General features: G+C 58.1%; 1 protein-coding gene and 1 long non-coding RNA gene across 5 annotated transcripts in view; one reads left to right on the forward strand and one right to left on the reverse strand.

The window, feature by feature from the left end:
• The window catches only part of KIAA0930 (KIAA0930 ortholog), a 38,953-nt gene extending 21,211 nt beyond the window's left edge, over positions 1-17,742 (reverse strand). For 2 of the 4 annotated variants that reach the window (XR_008288901.1, XM_053199505.1), the window contains exon 1: positions 16,647-16,804. Coding sequence is in view for 3 of the 4 variants with exons in the window: in XM_053199505.1 (XP_053055480.1) it covers positions 16,647-16,710 (64 nt within the window). In the remaining variant the exon portion in view is untranslated. Of the gene's footprint in view, positions 1-12,104; positions 12,315-16,646; positions 16,805-17,678 lie in introns of those variants that run through there. The other 2 variants (XM_053199506.1, XM_027070487.2) reach the window with 2 other exon arrangements.
• On the forward strand, positions 15,561-19,035 carry LOC128310992 (uncharacterized). The gene is made up of 2 exons (XR_008288902.1): positions 15,561-16,248; positions 18,660-19,035. It is a non-coding gene; the product is annotated as an uncharacterized LOC128310992 (long non-coding RNA).
• The last annotated feature ends 1,017 nt before the right edge of the window (positions 19,036-20,052 follow it).

The following is a 20,052-nucleotide window of genomic DNA, read 5'->3' on the forward strand; positions in this document are numbered from 1 at the left end:
TTTTGAGGGACAGACAGAGACAGAGCATGAGTGGGGGAGGGGCAGAGAGAGAGGGAGACACAGAATCCGAATCCAAGCCGTCAGTGCAGAGCCCGACGCGGGGCTCGAACTCACGGACAGTGAGATCATGACCTGAACCGAAGTCAGATGCTTAACCGACTGAGCCACCCGGGCGCCCTGTTATGTTCTTTAAAGTAGCCAGAAACACGGGGTTGGCTATGTCACGCCAGCACGCGGTCAGCGGGGTCACCCCAGCGTGGGGTCAGCGGGGTCACACTGTCACCCCAGCACGGGGTTGGCGGGGCCACACCAGCGCTCCTAAGGGGATACCCAGTTAGGTTCCCGCAAGCCTCTGGACACACTGTCGTCCACCAATCAACACGCAACCTTGTTTTATGTGTGTTTGTTTCAGGACACCTGATTTAATACATTGTCGATTCGTCAACACGGAACGCAGGCCAACAGCACAGTAACTTGCGCCTGCGCGAAGCTCACTTAACACACAGACCTTCTCCACAAGGGCCCGTCACAGCCTTCTTCATGCCTGGGACCAGACAGACCGAAGCATTATGCTTGGGGTTGCTTTATTTGTTATTTTTATTTTTTGAGACGGGGGCGCACGTGAACGAAGGGCAGAGAGAGAGAGAGAGAGAAGTGGGGCTCACTGGGAGCAGGGCTCGAGCTCACGAACCATGAGATCACGACCTGAGCTGAAGTCAGTTGCTCAACCGACTGAGCCACCCAGGCGCCCCTTGGTGTTGTTTTCAACAGCAAAATCACCAACACAAAGCACAAAAATGCAAAATACAGGCACTAAATCGACCGCAAAAGGACACTCGTGTACCGTATGAGCTGAGACAAGGCAGAAGCAGAATGTCACCTTGTTCGACCTCGGCGGGGGGTAACCTGCACCCGTCAGGCAACTCAAACTTTTCACCACTGTGTGCATGTCTGCAATTAATCACGAAAGCACCGTAAGTACTGATTTGGTGGCCACCAATAAATTTTAGCAAGCAGGTGAATTTCCAAATACTGATCCATGAATAATGACGATGGGCCATATGGGAAGAACTAATAGCCGTCAGCTCCCAAGGGGTCCAACTGTTTCCCCTGCCTCCGGCAAATTATTGTCCATTGACCAGACCTTTGAAAAATTGTGAATTAGATTTTGGGAGGCATTCCTTGAAATCACCCCCGTCCACTTTAAGACCATTAAACCACGTGGCTTAATAAGCAAGCCGTTGTAACAACACCCCGAGTAAAACATTCACAGCCATTAAAAATGAGAACCGTGTATTACAACAGAGAAAACTGTCCGAGAGCCACTTCTAAAAAAGGTACTTTGAGTAGCAGGCCAAGAGATGTTTTTGAGAGGGCAATTCTACCAGAGCCTCAAGAAACAGCTAGTTCCAGTGCGACTCATACATTTTTAGAGCCTAAGAAATCTGCAAATTCTTTTTAACAAGGCAGCATAATGTTGATTCCAAAAATAGTGCATGCATATACATGCGCATGCAGGAAAGCACAGGCTTGTGGACAGCAACACAAAAATCTTCGAAGCAATATTAAAAAGTATATGCTATTTCCAAGCAGGGTTTAATCTAATACAAAAACGGTCCCATATTAGGAAATCCATCCATATATGCACTATATATTGACAGATCAAAAAAAAAATAATAATAACACGTGATCATTTCCATGGTACTGAGAAAACATTCAGTAAAATACAATACCCCTTCTTGATTTAAAAAAAAAATTCTCAGGACGCCTGGGTGGCTCCGTCAGTCCGGCGACCAACTTAGGCTCAGGTCATGATCTCACGGTTTGTGAGTTCGAGCCCCGCGTCGGGCTCTGTGCTGACAGCTCGGAGCCTGCAGCCTGCTTCGGGTACTGTGCCTCCCTGTCTCGGCCCCTCTCCTGCTCATGCTCTGTGTCTCTCTCTGTCTCTCAATACATAATAAGCGTTAAAAAAAATTTTTTTTAATTCTCCATAAAATAGGAATGAATGAGTAGCTCCTTAAACATGGTCTACAGCTCAAGTAGAAAAAGTTGGAGACAAATTAAGAATTATCACAACCCAGTATAATTAGGTACTAGATAAGATATTAGACACTGCAATTAGACAACGAAGATATTAAGAATAGAAATCGTGAAAGTCCAGTAAAATTATCATGACTTACAGATGACATTATACCTGACTTGGAAAATGCAAAAAACTCAACTGAAAAATTATTCAAACACTAGAAGTCATAAGTATAAATCCAGGCAGAAGGTGTAACGGGAAGAAATACTCCGTTCAGAGTTTTTTTCAAAGACTTGAATAATTGACAGGTTTGCCGAGATCTTAGCTGGGAATATTCAAATCACAGAGGGAGCGACTTGGTAATCTAACATGAGCCAACAGAAAATGCCAAGAGAATGTGTCCGAATAAGCGCGAACGGCCAGGACACTTCGGGAAGAACCATGTGGGGACAGAGTTCCTATCGTTGTTAAAAACCACACCGGAAAAAGCTAAAAACCCTCAGGCACTACTAACAGCCCCAACCACCCATCATCACCCTTTGGTGTTGCCCGGGGCCGTGGGGTGCCTTCGTCCGCCTCGCACAGGTCTACCTGCAGGACAGAAACCAACCAGCGAGGTCAAGAACAGAGGAGAGAGCGGGGACCTGTTAACCCACAGACTTGTGGCAAATACAACGTCGAGGCTCACTGGATGCTAGAAGACAAACCGAGAAACGTCCCGACCCCGCATCACCTTCCGGTTAACCGTCTCAACCAGAAGCTGACTCCAACAAAAACTTTTCCATCATTTTCTTGGGCAGGTTTGTTAATGTACACATTTGTTCATTTCTACCATTGCTTCCTTTGTTTTCCCTGCCACTGTGACTTTGTATCATTTCATGGATTCCATCTTCTCACAAACCTGGGATCCAACCATCTCTCAGGAACCACTGTTCCACCCGGGCCCAAGCCACCATCGCCTGCCGGCCTGCGTTACTGGTACGGCTTTCTAACTGGTCCTGTGAAATCAGTTCTTGTCCCTTCCCTGCTTAAAATCCTCCCTGCGGGGGATACTTCCTCCGAATCTCCATCAGGGGCTTCCTGGCCTCCCTCCAGCACCTCACTCAAACACCTACCTTCTCCGGGAAGCCTTTCCAAGCCCTTGACCCGACTAAAACCTGCAAACCCCACCCCAACATCTCCTCTCCAGCTTCCTGAACCTGGCACTGTAGCACATCATCCGTATTTTACCTATTTATTTACTTTGCTCTCGGCCTTTCCTTAGGACAGGAGTCAACACACTTTCCCTGAGAAGGTCCAGACAGAAAATACTTTAGCTTCTGCAGGCCATATGGTCCTGTCTCAAGTACAAAATCACCCAGAGCAACATGTGAAGAAATGGGCATGGCTATGTTCGAACACAAGTTTATTTACACAAAAGCAGGCATCAGGCCAGAACTGGCCCACGCTTTGCCAACACCTGCCCCTAGGAGGACAGAGATGCCCCATGAGAACGTAACCTCCGTGAAGGTATGAATATTTTTCCCCTGTGATCATGCTGTTCACGGCTGCATGCTTAGTCCCTAGAAGAGTGCTCAGCCTACAGGAAGCAATAAATAGTGGCTAACTGAATAAGCAAGTGACATGAACGAACTGGTTAATGAAAGCAACACGGTGATAGCACTTCAGCAGACATCAAGGGAAGAACACAGAGAGCAAGCACGGAAAAAACACACCGTAATTTAGTTTATATAAACATGGCGCTTCAAGCAGGCTGGAGACCGACTCTTCAGCAACTGGTCTTGGGGCAACTGGCAGGCTAAGGGAAAAGAACGAGGCTGGGTCTGTGCTCAACCAAAATAAACTCCAGAAGATCAACGCTTTTAATGTTAAAAGTAAAATCGTAAAAAAAAATCAATAAATTAACTGTGAGAGAATGTTTTTATTCTCAGAGATGAAAAAGCCTCTCTCAATAGACCGCATAAGATTTCAAAGAAAAGATTAGTCAAGCTACATAGAAATAAAATATATCTATGGGGGGGGAAGAAAAAACACCACATGCATCATAAACAAAAGAAAATACACACCAGAAAAATTACTGGAACTCTTTTTTTTTTATTTTTTAATGTTTATTTATTTTTGAGAGAGTGAGCGTTGGGGGCGGGGGGGGGGGGGTGCAGAAAGAGAGGGAGACACAGAATCCAAAGCAGGCTCCGCTCTGTCAGCACAGAGTCCAATGTGGGGCTCGAACTCACGACCTGGGAGATCATGACCTGAGCTGAAATGAGGCGCTTGACCGACTGAGCCACCAGGCGCCCCAAAATTACTGGACCGCTTAACTGAGGTTGATTTTCCCTAATAAATAACACGTTTCATCTAACGCACACAAAATGAAACAGGATGCAAAGCAAAGGCAGATCCAAACGGCGAGGGGAGATTCAAACGTGAAAACAGGCTCCACTTACACAATTACAGGAATGTCACATGAAAACCACAAACGTCTACTTTTCGCCTCTTCGATCTACAAAAATCTAAACACCTGACAACACCCCCGGGTGAAGGCGATGCCGAGGAACAGGACTTCGCGTCTGGCAGCAGAAGGGGAACGGGTAACGATCTCCGCGGACACGGCAGGGAACAAAAACCACAAATGCTCATCCCTTCCACCCAGCAATCCTCCTCCCGAGGTTTTGCCCCAAATAATGTAACTAATTGTAGCCCTTTGCGAAATACTGGAATGGTCCCCTCAACAGGGAAGTCACGACAGAGGTCAGAGATCGTTTACAGAGCGGGCTGCGATGCGGCTGTTCCACGAGAAGGGAAAGAGCTCTACCTGTGCCAGTGAGGAAAGGTCTCTAGGATAAAGTGAGCAGCAAAGCAGCCCGAGGGGTCCCCCCTGCTAACGGGACAGCCGGCCGCGACCGAACGCTGGCGCTCCGAGGCACAGGAGGGCGGGCGCCGGGCTCCAGCGGTTCTGGCCGGTGCCTGGCAGACCCCAGGCCCCTGTTTCCCACCTGTAAAACCACAGTAAGAATGGAAACCACCTCTCGGGGTTGCTGGGGGTTTTAATGAGCGGATACACAGGAAGCCCTCCCCAGGACGCTGGCGGGTGAGCAAGCGTTATTCACGCCCTCGCTGGGGCCACCACGGCGTCCCAAGGCGGGCTACAGAGAAAGGGGCCTTCTTCACGATGACTCTCCTCATACCCTTCGAGTTCAGTGCCCTGAGCGTGTTCTGTTCTAAAAGTCACAGAAGGGGCGCCTGGGTGGCTCATTCGGTTAGATGTCTGCCTCTGGGTTTCGGCTCAGGCCAGGACCTCATGGTTTGTGAGATCAAGTCCCACTTCGGGCTCTGAGCTGAGAGCGCAGAGCCTGCTTGGGATTCTCTCTCTCCCTCTCCCTCTCTCTCTTCCCCTCCCCCCCTCACAAATAAGCAAATGAATAAGCCTAAGACAGACTGAAGGAAGTAAACCAAAGGCCCACGGTGGTTCGGTGGTTCGTGTTCAGAGTGCTGGAATGACTCTTCCTGGTTGTCACATACTCTGTCGTATATTTATAAACACTTCTGAACTGAAATAACACCGAGGGTTTACCGAGTGCCGGGCACTGTGCTGAATACTTGTATTGCCGACGTTAACACTGTGTGAAGCAGGTCTTATTTACCAGTGAAGACACGGTTGTCCAAGGTCACTCCCATCCACACCTTGCTTAATCTGGAGCCAAAAGGCATGGGGTGCCACTCGTAGGGGCTGGATGCTCAGTGCGGGGTGTGGGGCAGCCCCTGCCCCCCAGAGCATCAGGGGAGGGAGGATTTATCCACAACTCAGCCACGCACGCGCGCGCACACACACACACACACACACACACACACACACACGAGTGTTAATACTGCCTCGGTAAGGGTCAGGAGCACTAGGAAGGCTCCCCCGAGGAGGGATTTCATGTGAGGGCTCAAACCTACAGGTTAAGTGGGCGAGGGCAGGGGAAGAACATTCAAGGCCCCCCTGTGGGGCGATGCCCGGTGAGGCCGGATGGGGAAGGGGCCCAGGGGTAAAGATGCCCAGTGGGAGCCAGAGCTGGAGAGGATCCCACTGAATGGGGCCTCCGGGCCTCCATGCTGGCAGGGGCCAAGGGAGCCCTGAAGGGTTGGGCGGGGAGGGAGTGGGGCGGAGTCTCTCTGCTGTGGGGAGGGGCCTCCTGAGAGCACGCCTCTGCTCCGCCTGGCCCCCTCCCAAAGGTGGGAGGTCAACTAGCCTCTTTGGGGAGAGTCCCAGGGAGACCTTGGCCCCTGGCCACCCGCACACCCCTGCAGCCGGGGCGGGATGAATAGGCCTCTGTGGCCCCTCAATAGGCCTTTCACCAACTCGTGCCTCTCAGTGCTCCTAGCTAGCTGAAGACCCTGCCTCGGGGCACAGAAGACAAACAAAGGAGCTGCGGGGGTGCCCGGCTGTGGTGACGAGGCCCTTGGAAGGGGAAGCACTGGTCAGACGGGTCCCCACGTGAGGGATCCCACGGGCGTGGCCAGTCCTCCGGGAAGCATGGGGTTTCGGTGATGCAAGGTGGCCAGATCGGGTGAGGCCCCACACCCTTGCCCGGGTCCCCGTCCTCCTCACCATATGAGCCAGGCCCTCCAGACAGCCCCCCCAAAGTCTGCAGTGTGGTCCCTGCCCTTCCTCCCTGGCCAAACCCCAAGGTAGCCTCAGCCTGCCAGTCCCCCCACCGTAGGGTCTCTGCCCCCGGCCGTGCTGGTCTCAAGCCTGTCTGTGCTGACACCGCAGCTGTCACCTCCCCCCACCGCCCCAGGCCACCTGCACCCGAGCACCTGATCCCTTCCGCCTCCGATGCACACTCCAGCTCAGACACCCTGTGAGGTAAAGTCACTGCTTCCATTCGGCTGATGAGGAACGTGAAGCTCGCAGCTCGAGTCACCCGTCTGACGTCAAGTTCCAAGGAGGCGGCAGGACCAGACTCCTGCCCGGGGCTGCCTTCCGAGCCGCGCTCCTAGCTCTAGGCCACGGCCTCGGCACGCCGGCTCCACACACCTGCCTGGGTGTCCCTCCCCTCCAGGACGAGACACCTTGCTGGCAGGATGACCCAGTACCCAGCACAGGGTGGGGCCCCCAGCAGGCACCAGCGAAGGCTCAACAAATAAATACGTCATGATGACCGACCTCCGGCTTCCAGCTGGCTCAGAGGACAGACACCACGGAAGGAAGCGTTGACGCTCGCCCAGAGCCTCCACCAGCAAGCGCTTTACTCCCGACCCCTTCTCACACATGCACGGCGCCGTGAAATCCTCGAAGCGCGTTTACAACCCTCGGTCACATCCGGGATCTCCCTAATGACCCACTTCGCGGTGCGGGAAACAGAGGCACCTGACCCAGGTTACCCAGAAGGGCCATAATGGGCCTTGGGACTTGGGACTGGAATCCATGCCAGGGTGGATCAGCACCGGCTCCGAGAGCGGGCTCTGCATGAGGCCCCGGGCATAGTGAAAAATAAACCCTGACCCTGACCGCCAGGTCGCTCTCACGGGGCAGGGCGTCCGCCCGAGTGGTCCTTGGCCCGAGGTTCCCAAAAGCGATCCTCTGGACTCTCCAGAACGGCAGCGCCTGCAAATGCCCCACGGCCACTGTCACTCAACGCCACACCTCACTCCCCACAAACTGCTCCCAGATACCTCAATCCTGCCGGAGCACTTATGGCCCAAGAGTAGCCGCACATTCAAAGCTCCATCTCCTGTGAGCTCGTCATTGCTGTGGCCTTGTTCGAACTCCTGACTCACTGCTTCGCTCTGACACATTAAAACAGAGCCTATGAGACAAGCTGCGGATCTGCAGGGTCACCGAGGCTCCCCGACACACGCGCAAGGTGCCCCATCCCAGACCGGAGCTGTGACCGGCCACCCTCGCGCCCACCTGCGCCCCACCCCGCTGCCTGGGCAGGAGACCACTTGCTCGTGGCCCTGGCCACGGCCCAGGGCCCCACCTCCACAGGCTACCCGGGTGGGGGCAGGTCACAGAGCCCCAGAGGCCTAGGTCAGCCCTGCAAGGCGTCCACAGCCCGCCCGCTCCAAGCACTGTATCCCTGCGGACACACAGCCTGGCGAGAGGGACTCAAGGCCACATGACAGCATCCATTCTGCGCACCAATGCCAACGTCCCCTAGCGCACAGACGCGCCCAACGCACCCTCCCCAGCCCCCCGGGGGGCCTGCTCCCTCCCCGCCCCCCCCTCCCCCCCAGGTCTGGGTCAGGGCCCCGGGCCGCACAGCCGCGGGCTCAGGAGGGGCCAGTCCCACATCTGTCTCCATGTCGCGATCCCCTTCCCCTCACTGTGGAAACCAGGCGGCCCGGCTCCTGCTCACACACCAGACCGGGCAAGGCCACGGGGTGAGTGGGTGCCAAACGCCTCCCCTTGGGGAGACGGCGCGTCTGAGCGCGAGAGCGCACAGGCCACAGCCTGGAGTCCCACCCTCGCTGCTCCACGACCCTGAGCAAAGCGCCCCCGGCCTCTCAGGGCCTCACCGTTTTCTCCTGCCAACGGGGGGCGAACACCCCTCGCCACAGGGTTGTACGGGGCCGTGGCTGCTCTGGCTCCCACCCTCTGCGGGAGCAAGCGGGCTTCGTGGCCTCCCCGGCGGGCTCCGGGCGCAGCGCCTCTGCGCAGACAGGCCCGCACCCCTGCGCCCTGCAGCTGCACGGAGCCCCGCCGCTTGGGGGCCGCTCCTCTCCTCCTGGGGTCGGGAGGAATCTGAAATCGGGCAGGTGGCACCGTGTTGGCATCACCCAGGGAGGCCCCGCAAACGCAGCTGGGGACCTGCTGGTCATGAAGGCTGCAGCCTGAGGGCGAGGCCGGGGCCCCGGGTGGCAGAAGGACAGGGTCCTCGTTTCCGCCTTGTTGGGGGGTGGGATCCGTGACGCTTCCCATTTCTGCCTCTTCCCATCTCATTCCTGCCGGCCTGAGCCACGGCACCCCAGTGGCACCGAGCTCCCTGAGGCGGTGTCAGTGGCCCTGCTCGGTTTCAGGCAGTGGCGTTGTGGCCTGGTGAACACACGTCCGGGCACTGCGGGCTGAGAACGCTGCTCCAGGTCAACCTCCCTTCCCTCACTTGATGCAAGAGGACACTGAGAGCCAGAGGAGAGAAGGGCCTTGCCCACAGTCTGGATTCGACCCCGGGCTCTGTCGCCTGTCACAGGCAGCCTCCGTGACACTCTCCGACACTCTGGGTCTGGAGGCTGACCTCTGCCCTAGGTGGAGGCACAACAAAATCGGTCCTACCCTGCAAGGAGAACAGAGAGCCGCAGTGGTTTCCCCAAAGCAGCACAGCACTTGGGAAAAATTAAATTCTGAATCTTCTCTGCCCTCTTCCCCGCTCTTGGTCTCTGCCAGGCAGACAGTTCCGTGAGGAAGGCCCCCTCAAGGGACACCCCTCCCCAGCACCCCTTGGATACCTACCCATCCACCCATCACCCACACCACCCCCGCCACCCCCTCCCTGGGCTGGTCAGCCCACCTTGAGCTGCCACAGCACTGACAGCCCAGGAGGGAAGGGGGAGCCTGGCAGGGCGGGGGCGAGGGAGGGGCGGCCACACACAGAGCAGGGACAGCAGCGGCAAGGGACTAGTGGGGCTGGCCGAGTGGCAGGGGCGCTGATTCTGTCAAGGGGTCAGGAAGCGGCCGGAGAGCCCCCCCCCAAGGGCCACAGAGAGGCGCAGATCTCCAGCAGACAGGGTGAGGCCAGACGCAGGCAGGGGCGAGGGAGGGAGAGGATCCTGCCTCCACACTGTCTTAAGAAACCCAAGTCTAAAAGGCGTTTTTCAAGATTTTTCAAAGCACATCCAAAAGCAAACAGGAACAACAACTCCAACAAGGCAAAAACGTGAAAACTAAGCCCCCTCTTCTCTGCTTTGCCAACAGACATTTTTCAAGTATTTGCAGGTCATTCAAGGGAGGGAAATATATATGTATATATATATTTTTTAATTTGTTTAAATGTTTATTCGTTCTTGAGAGAGAGAGAGAGAGAGAGAGCGAGTGTGCGTGAGAAGGGGAGGGGCAGAGAGAGAGGGAGACACAGAATCCGAAGCAGGCTCCAGGCTCCGAGCTGTCAGCACAGAGCCCGACGCGGGGCCCGAAGCCACAGACCGTGAGACCGTGACCTGAGCCAGAGTCAGACGCTTAACCGACTGAGCCACTCGGGCGCCCCAGGACTCCCTTTTTAAAAGGAGGGGGTCCCTCTCTAACTGAGCTGATGCTCCTGCCGCCCAGCCTGGGCTGGGCAAAGGCTCCTTCCAAGCTGGGTGGCCCCCGACCTTGGCCCCCACCGCTGCGGGCTCAACTGCAGCCGCTCCAACCCCTTACCTGTAGGTCCAAAAGCAACATCCCAGCCCCCGTCTGTAGCCGACGGGGGCCCTGAAAGGGGTGCACTTGAGCTTCTCCCCCTCACACGTCCTGGCCGTGTCACTGCAAACGGAAAATAAGGGAGCCTCTGCCTCTGCCCTGTCGCTAATCAGCTCTCTCTCTCACCTGTGCGGGGGGCTACAGGTGGGTCAGATCAGGCACCCTGCCCCTTGTGGTCCACCTGTGGCAGGGTCCTCTCTGAGCCTCACCCCGCTGTCTGTGCAGACACAGGGTCGGGCCGGTGGACTTCCGGATCCTTCCTGTCCATCCGGCTTCCCCAGGCCGGGCTGTGACCCACAGGACGTTCTGCTGCCTGAGCCCAAACCAGGAGGCCGGCTGAAAACCTGGATCCAAGCTAAGTTTCCCACGAGGTAAGACCAATCCAGGAAACGAGGGCACAGCCACCCAATGACCTTGCGGTCGTTGCGACGGTGTTTCGTTTGAACAACACGGAAGATGCTTCAGGAGTTTTGAGTAAGAAAGCGTGACTAGGAAACTTTGTGTCTGGAATGTCGAGTATTCCTTAAGAAGGCTTTAGAAGGATTGGAAAGCAAGCCTTTGCAAAGTTGACGGTCGTCTCTGCGTGATTGGAACTGTGATTTTTTTCCCATCCTCTTAAATTTTCCAGTTTCTGTAATGTGCGTGGAACACTTTTTCAATGGAAAAAAAAAATTTTGGTTTTGGGCGTCTGAGGCTGTTTTTTTAACAAGTATCCTGCGTGCGGATTCTCCCGAGTGGCCTCACGGCTCAGAGGGTATTCCCGAGGCTTCCAGGCTCAGGGAAGGAGGCAAATATGGCCACGGCACCCACCCTGGGCAGGCCACACAACCTCTCACACTCTTGCCTTGCAGAGACAGCCCTGCAGATGTGACCCTTGGTCTCCTCATTTATTTATTTATTTTTAATGTGTATTTATTTTTGAAAGAGAGAGAGAGAGACAGTGCGCGCGCGCACACAGGTGGGGGAGGGGCGGGGAGGGGGAAACAGAGGATCCAAAGTGGGCTCTGTGCTGACAGCAGCGAGCCCGATGTGGGGCTCGAACTCCTGAACCGCGAGATCATGACCTGAGCCAAAATCGGACGCTCCACCGACTGAGCCCTCAGGCGCCCCTTGCTTGGTCTCCGAAGTGTGAGGTCCAAAGTCCTCAGGTTTCCCTGAAAGGACACAGAGTCCCTGCCTCAGGAGAGACCACAGGGCGGCCTCCTCCAGCCCCAGAAACGGACAGAGGCCGGAACCCACAGGCCTTAAAAATAGGCCCAGGAACCGAAAGAGGCACTGCTCACCACGCAAACGGTTACACTTCCTCCCCACAGCACGGGCCCAGACCCGGCCCAGCCTGCCTCGGTTGGGCTGGAGGGCGTGGGGCCCCAGGGAACCCCGGGGAACTGTCCTCAGGGACCGCACAAGCACAACCCCAATTCCATGCACGGGCACCGGCCCGGGTGCTCTGTATCCTCTGTAGCAGCAACAGCAAAAGCAAGGCTGGGGTCCGACTCCGTGTAGGGTCTGGACCTGCCCTGTCTCGTTTGCTCCTCACGCTGCCCGTGAAGCTGTCACTTCTGCAATTCCCGTGACGCCACAGACTCTGGGTCGCCACTTCACAGAGGCTCAGCCCCCAGTCTTCCCTCCCAGCCACACCTCCCGCTAAACCCCCGCCCCGCACCCCCCCCCCCCCCCCACCGATGCCCAGCGACGCCGCACCCAGCAAAATGGGAAAGGGCCAGGCTGGCAGGCTCCCTGGAAGGCAGTTTCCCCACTTCATTCCTTCTGGCTCATTCCACGAACCCCCTGCAGGATGGCTACCGGCATCTGACGGGCCGCAGCTGGAACGCCCCAAATCCCACTTCTGCCACCTCCCAGCGACATGACTTTGGGTGAGTCGCCTGGCTTCCCGAAGCTTGCTTTTCTCACCTGCAAAATGGGGTGCCAACAGACTCTACCCCCATGGGCATGACTGCAGCTGCCGTGCGACGGGCACAGGGCAGGCAGCCCAAGTCAATGGCCACAAAACCCCCCGAGGCCGGGCCCAGGGCCCAGACCACTGCTGCAGCCTCCACTCTCCTTCCAGCCGGGCCAGCCTCCCCCCCTCCGCCCAGGCAAGTCCTGCCCTGCCGTGGCCCCTCTCAAAGGCCCCACACTGCACAATCCCCCTGAGCAGCCGTGGTGGCTCCCTCCTCTGTGGCCCCTGAGGGAACCTCTCATGCCTCCACCTGGGCCCTTCCTCAATCCACCTGCACACACCTGTGACGACTGGACCACCAGCACCCTGAGGACAGGTATGGGTGGGTCCCAACGCCGCTGAGAGCTAAGGCTCAGACACATCCTGCCACTTACGAGCCACGGACCCGGGGACACGTTACTTCACCTCGAAACCTGCATCTGGTCCTCAGGACAAAGAGAAGAGCGTACCGATACCCACCTTATAGGACGATTTCAAGAATAAAAGGAAACAGTGAACACGGAACACTCCTCTCCCCGCCCCCCCGCCCCCAGCACTCCCGGCCAGAGAGAGAATGCCCTAGGCCACCTAAAAGGGGACATCGGTCCAGGCAGAGCCGCTCTGAAAGGTGTTCGGCCCAGGCAGAGCCCAAAGACATTCAGCACGATGTAGGCCCCTCCCCTCCCAGCGCCTGTCCACGGTGCACACCAGACCCCGGGGCCAGGTCAAGTCCACGCGGCCCCATTGAACGTCAGCAGGGTGCTGCCTCTGTTGAGAGGGAGCCTTCCCGGTACGGGACGCTTCAGCTGACGTCCAGGGCCCGGGAGAGAGCCCAAGCCCCGGGAGGAGGCGTCAGGCTAGATCCGCTTCTGGTCCAGATGTCTGCATCACACAACAGATTCAGCCTGAGAATCTGAATTCAGATTCAGCCCGAGAATCTGAATCCCTGGAGCTGCCTGGAATCCCAAGCAGCTTCCTGTGGATAAAACCCTACAATCCTGCTCGGAGGAGCCACAGCCCTGGCTGCTTCCAGCAGGGTCTCTCCTCCGGCTGAGTCACCTGCGCACCCGGCTTCTCTCCCCTACTCAGCGGTGCCCTCCCACCAGGCACGAGCAGGCAGGACCAGGCCCGATCCCCCTGCCTGACCCGCAAAGCACGTCTCCGCGGCAGACGCGGCTGAAGAGAAGATTCAAAAGACAGGTTTGGATCCACGAGGTGCCTTTCATCATCACAGCCAAGTGACAATCCGTGGGGCGGGGGGGAGGGGGGGAGAAGCAGTCGCTTTCTCCCATCTTAGACAGACGCTGTGACTCAGAAATGACAACAGTGTGTCTAGGGTCAAGCGTCTCCACCAGAGGCTCCCTCACACCTTCAAAACAACCTCAGAGAACATGGCATGGTTCTCAAGAGCCTCAGCTTTAATTGAACAACCACGGCAACAATCTGGGAGGTTTAAATGCAGGAACGTAACAGGTTGTCACAGCTGTGAAGTGGAGAAGAAAGGGCCGGGCGATCTGCGGGACACGCGAAGGTTCTTTGGGGGCGGCGTTCTGGGTGGGCAGGCCACCCACTGGGTCCTGACTCTACTCTGGCATTAGGTCACTATTCAGCTTGGCCCTCTCTGAACACAGCATTTGTCTCGTGAAAAATGAAAGAGCGACAAAGTGCACCCTTCTAAGAGGCTAGGATTCTACTCTCTATACACCCATACCCTTATTTACTCATCCAGAAAGCCTCTCCCTGGTGCTGCTAAATGTTTACTGGGTACCTGCTCTGCACGTGCCCTGTGCTGGGCACTGAGGAGTCACAGACTGGGCAGTGGCCTCAAGGGGCTCGCTTGCTAACCGGGGACACGGTCACACAGACTATTACAGCGCCACAATCAGCCTGATGATCCAGAAGACATGCATCGGGCACAAAGAGCCTAGGCAGTGGCACAGGAAGGGGAGGTGGGGCCACTAGGGTGGTGGCATTGGAGCTGAGGCCTGGAGAGACCCCTGTAGGTGTGCGTGGAGCAGGGGAGTGGGGGTGGCCTTCCGGGAGGAGAAGAGAGCGGGCATAAAAGCACAGAGCATCAGAGCACCACAGGGACAGAGTTCAGGAGTTCAGGAGTTCAGGAGTTCAGGACGGGGGTTGGGGGGTGGGTAAGGCAGGAGGGAGGAGGGGAGGGGGGAAGGGTGTGGCAGTGGGGACCGCGTGCCCGGAGAGGAGACACGGGAACTACGGGGCATTTCTCCTCCCCAGATGCAGGGCGACAGGCACGGCGAGGCCTGGCCAGGGACGTCTGGGGAGCAGTGGACGGACACGGCAGGCTCTGCTGTCAGACTGGCCACAGGTCAACCCCAGCTCTGCCACCTCCTCACTGGCTTTCCCTGGGCAAGCCTCCCCCCTCCCAGGACCTCCTGCTCATCTGTGAAACGGAGATGACACTCCTATCGGGCCAAGTCAGAATGGAACTGACAGAGCGCATAAAGGCCCCGGCACAGGGTGAGCAGCTCCGGAAATGTCAGGCGCTAGAATTCATTAGGATCGGCCTCAGGGAATGGCCCCCTGGGCTCCTGGGGGCGGGGCCTGGCAGAGGAGAGAAGGTGCTCAGAGAGGTGGGGAGGGGCTGCCTGGAGCTTGGGAGCAAACTGGGCGGAGGGGCTTGGAGCAGATGGTCCGTCAGACCCCTCCCATCCCAGACATCTTGGGCCAGGTGGCAGGTGGGCCTGGCACGCAGCCTGGCACACAGTAGGTGCTCAGTGAACGCCAGAATGAACTCATGAGGATCCCTCAATGTCTGCTCAACACTGAGTCTTGACGCCTTATCAGAAAAGAAACCTGAGAAACCCATTTCCTGGCCCGTCCCTACTTCCAAGGCACCCCACCCTCGCTCCAGGAAAGGTCATTCCTGGGGCAGGCTGGGCTGGGACCTGCTTCCTGAGGGGACACGTAGTCTTCTGCTAAGGTAACTACAAAAAAAAAAAACGAGGATTCGGATTCATTTCCTCTCCTCTCTAGACTCAGGGTGTGGCCTGCTGAGGGGCCCGGACCCCTAGGGGTGCCATGTCCCTGCTGCTGTGTGACCTTAGAGGGGATATGTTGGCACTTTGGGACTCCCCAGTGGTGAAGGAAGGGGGCAAGGGTAGAATCTCCAAGGCTGGCATCCCCTCCTTCACAACGCTGTCACCCCCTCTGAAACTCCCAGCTCAGATTGGGGGGGGGGTGTTGGCTGACAATGTGGTATGAAATCATGCCGGCACGAAGAAGGGAGGGGTCTTTTCATGGGAAAAAAAATGACAACCACACACTACAAGGAAGGGGGCTCCTCGGCTCGGGTCGGGCAGGATCCAACAGTAGTGATTACCTCATACCCAGCCACTCCGGGAGACCCCACCCACACCTTCAGCCCCAGGCCTTTCCAAACAATACCAGGTGCCCCCCACCCCACCCCACCAGCAGAGGTAGGACTCAGGGCCTCAGCTAAGCAGGATCACACCCAGAGAGGCGGCAGTCCCTGCTCCCTCCGCTGAGTAGGTGGGTTCAGGGAAGGGGGGGGGGGGCAAGGCCCAACAGGTCCCCAGTTGGAGCTAATGGGAGAGGAAGAAATGGCAGTGTGGAGAGGTGCGGGAAGACAAAGGCTTCAGGAAGCGGGGGACGGTGGCCCGGACACGCTGGCAGGGAGGTCGGCCCAGAGCCCACTGGGGGCCTGTTCCGCCCCCGCCTGGTGATGGGCTAAGGGTCTCCCCAGATCCCACGCCCACACTCCCTGCAGCGGCACCGAAGCTCCGGGGAGGGCTTCCTAGAGAAGGAAGGGACCTGTCACAACCCCGGAGAGGAAGGAGAAGGATGGACAGACACACTCGAAGGGACAGACAGAGGGAGACACCGAGTGACCCGGGAAAGAGGAAGAGACACAGAGACGTGAGTGTGCAGAGCCGCTGTTGGGACCAAAATCAGAGACCAACACACAGGGACACAGGAAAAACCCATACGTGGAGACCTGGGGGGCGCATGGAGGAGGCCACGACAGGCAGAGCCAGAGACACAGAGACAGACACACGCATAGAGACACACGCAGAGACGTTAACAGAGAGACGGAGACAGGCGCAGAGACGGAGACACCCAGAGACAGAGACGCACGCAGAGGCGGAGAGAGACGCGGAGACCGAAAGACCCAGAGTCCGAGACGCACGCAGAGACGGACGGAGGCGCAGAGACGGAGACACAGAGAGACCGAGACAGGCTCAGAGACAGGGTCGCACGCACAGACCGAGGCGCGCACACCCGCGGCGCTGGCGGCCCCGGCCCACCCCACTCACCGAGGCCGCAGACCTCCCGGCGCAGGCTGAGACGGCCGCGCTCCTCCGCTATGGCGCGCAGCATGCGCTGCAGCGAGCGCTCCTCGGCCTCGGCGCCGCCCGCAGGCTCGGGGGAGGTGGCGGCGGCGGCGGCGGCGAGGGCGGGCGGCCCGGCCCGGAGCCCCGCGGCCGCGGGCGCCGAGGCGCAGGCCCGGCCCGGCGGCCGCGCAGAGGCCATGCCGGGCCCCGGCTCATCGCCCGCGCCGCGCCCGCCGGGGCCCCCGGCGCGCCCCGCCGCCCCCGCCCCGGCGCCGCCTGCCGCGAGCACCAGTGAAGCCACAATCCGCCTTTGTGCGCGTCGCCGCCGCCGTCGCCGTCGCCGCCGCCCGCCTGCCGACTCCGGGGAAACGAGCTCAGATCCGCGCCGCCGCGGCCGCCCGCGCGCCTCCGGGCCACCGCCCGCCCCGGCCCCGCCCCGGCCCCGGCCCGGCCCCGCCCCGCCCCCGGCCCGCCGGGCCCCGCCCCCACACCGCCTTCTGCTAGACCCCGCCCCCCGGCCGTTTCCCGCCCCGCCTCCGGCCCTCCAGACCCCGCCCCCTCCCGGCAAGTCCTGTCCCGCCCCCCGGCGCTGCTCGCCCCACCTCCCACCCTCCCAGGGCCGGTAGGCCCTGCCCCCGACCGATGAGGCCCCGCCCCAGGCCGGGCTTCCAGGGCCCCGAGCCTGGACGGCGGGGTTCCTTCCCCACCCCCACCGACCGCGGCCGCTCCGGCCCCGCCCACCTCCGACACTCTCTAGCGGCTCTCTACCCACAGCCGCCGCCCTGAGCCCGCTTCGACCTCCCGCGCTTCGTCTGCTGTTCCTCCCCGGGCCCTCAGCCCCTGCGCCCACCTCCTCCAGGCCCAACCCCCGCGGCCGTCCCCCGCCCGCAAACATCATCCAGCACTTTGGCGTCCTTGAGCCCCTCCCATCACCCCTTCGGGGCCTATTCTGCGCCCCCTCTGCCCTCCCATCACCCTCCCCACCCCCTGTCCCTCGAGACCACACTTTGTCACTTCCGTCCGCCGTTGCCACTCTCTTCTCTCCGTCCAGTTCCGGGAGCATCCTCCGCGGAACCCAGGAAGAATTCATCCCTCCCCATAAAGAAGTGTCAAAGGGGCCACGAGGCAAAGCGCTTCCCTCCCCGCGCTGAGTCCTTGGCCCGAGTGCAGTGCAGGGTGTTGAGAAAGGCTCTGAGCCTCGGTTTCCTCAGCTGTACAATGGGGGTATCTCCCTGAGTGTTGACTAGGTATGAGGGGATTGAGAAGTAGGGAGGTACGAGGTCGGCTGTGCATATGATCCTGATGAAGGCCAAGGTCCAGCCAGGCGCCCCTGGTGAGCTGGCCCCCGCTGATAGAGGGAGAAGCAGCCAGAGGCCTCCGCGGGCACCCACGCCTGCCAGCTCACTTCTAGGGGGAGGTAGAAATGGAGAGACCATGCTGGGGTGGGGATGGGGTCTCAGCTCTGACCCCTCTAGGGAAGTCCTGCCTCCAGGCCCCGCCCCGCCCGCCCAAGTGCTGTTGACCCTTGAACACCCCCGGGTATGTGAACTGTGTGAACGACTAGGGTCCACTTACAGGAAGATATTTTTCGAGAAAAACAGTACAGTACTATAAATGTATTTTCCTTGTGATTTTCTTAACATTTCCTTTCCTCTAGCTTACCGTATTGTAAGAATTCAGTATGCAAATACATACACAGACACGTGGAATACATAACACAAACCTAACACACATTGCGACGGTGCCATCGGTTAGCACCGGGCGGTCCAGTTTGGGGGGAGTCAGAAGTTACACGGGGATTCTCACCTGCGTGGGGGATGGCACCCCTGAAGCCCCACATCCCTCAAGGATCAGCTGTGCTCTTCTCCCCCATCGTTGTGAAACCTGTTCCCTCATTTCCCTCAGGTCCCCGTGGCACCTTTCCTGACCATCTCACCTGAAACCCTGCTTTCCCTCCGCCTCTAGTCCCTTACCCTGCTTTATTTGTCTTCACAGCACAGCACGCACCTCCGGGGACATCACACTGCATAGCTATGAATTCTGGTTCAGTGTCTGATTCCTGCACAGCTCACAGCTGGTACCTAGAACACTGTGGAGACATGGCGGACGCCCTGTAAATGAATGTGGGAGGAATGTATTAAGAATGGACCAGAGGGGTGCCTGGGTGGCTCAGTCGGTTAAGCGTCCGACTTCGGCTCAGGTCATGATCTCGCTGTCCGTGAGTTCGAGCCCCGCGTCGGGCTCTGTGCTGACCGCTCGGAGCCTGGAGCCTGTTTCAGATTCTGTGTCTCCCTCTCTCTCTGACCCTACCCCGTTCATGCTCTGTCTCTCTCTGTCTCAAAAATAAATAAACGTTAAAAAAAAACAAAATGGACCGGAGGCCTGATAGGAAGCAGGAAAGCCTCTTGGACGAGGCAGTAAGGAGGCCTGGGACCATGGGGCATAATAGCCTGGGGGAGGAAATGGGTGGTCTGGACCCTGCTTCAGGCCTCACTGCTGGTTTGGGGCCCCTGGGCCCGTGTCTGGCCCCACTGTGCCCTCAGAGCCAGGCCTGGGGGTGGGGTGGGGGGCACTCTGTACCGAAGTGTGGGGCAAGAGAGGTCATGAAGCACGTGTTTGGCCATCGGCAGGCCTCTATACTCCTCTGGGTCTGTGTCCCTTCCTGTAAAATGAGGACACCGGCCTGAGGGCTATGGCCACCAGTTCTGAGTCTGGACAGCTGGGCTTCGGGCTGGTAGAAACGGGAAATGAGACTTGCCGAGGGCTGCCAGGCTGGCAACTCCAATGGTCATACCCCTGCCTGCTCCCCCTGCCTCCCCTTTGCTGATGCTGTCCTCCCCCGCCCCCCCACTACCACCACCCCGGGGCCTGAAATCCCCTCGTCTCCACTGAGCTTGGCTTCAAGGCCCACCGTCAACCGGTAAGCCTTCTGGTTAGTTTTGGCCAATGCGTTTGTGTTCTTACCTGCTTCATCATCAGCTCCACCTCTCCCCTCACGGTCACCTCCATAGACTGTGCCATAGGACCAGCACTGGATCAGCTCACGGTCTTTACCCCGGTATCCAGCCCAGGACGGGTGTCAGAAAATATCTGTTGAGTGGGGGCGCGTGGGTGGCTCTGTCAGTTCGACTTCGACTCTTGGTTTCAGCTCAGGTCATGATCTCAAGGTTTCGTGGGTTCCAGCCCCGCGTCGGGCTCTGCACTGGCAGCAAGGAGCCTGCTTGGGATTCTCTCTCTCCCTCTCTCTCTCTGCCCTCCCCCACTGCCCCTGTCTCTGCGTCTCTCAAAATAAATAAACTTAAAAAAAATTTTTTTTTTTAATTTGTTGAATGGATAAATGAACGTCGCTTGTGCCCTCTGGTTTTTGTTTCAACGATACCCCAGGTAT

The sequence above is a fragment of the Acinonyx jubatus genome, chromosome B4, assembly GCF_027475565.1.
Source record: "Acinonyx jubatus isolate Ajub_Pintada_27869175 chromosome B4, VMU_Ajub_asm_v1.0, whole genome shotgun sequence".
Lineage (NCBI taxonomy): Eukaryota > Metazoa > Chordata > Mammalia > Carnivora > Felidae > Acinonyx > Acinonyx jubatus.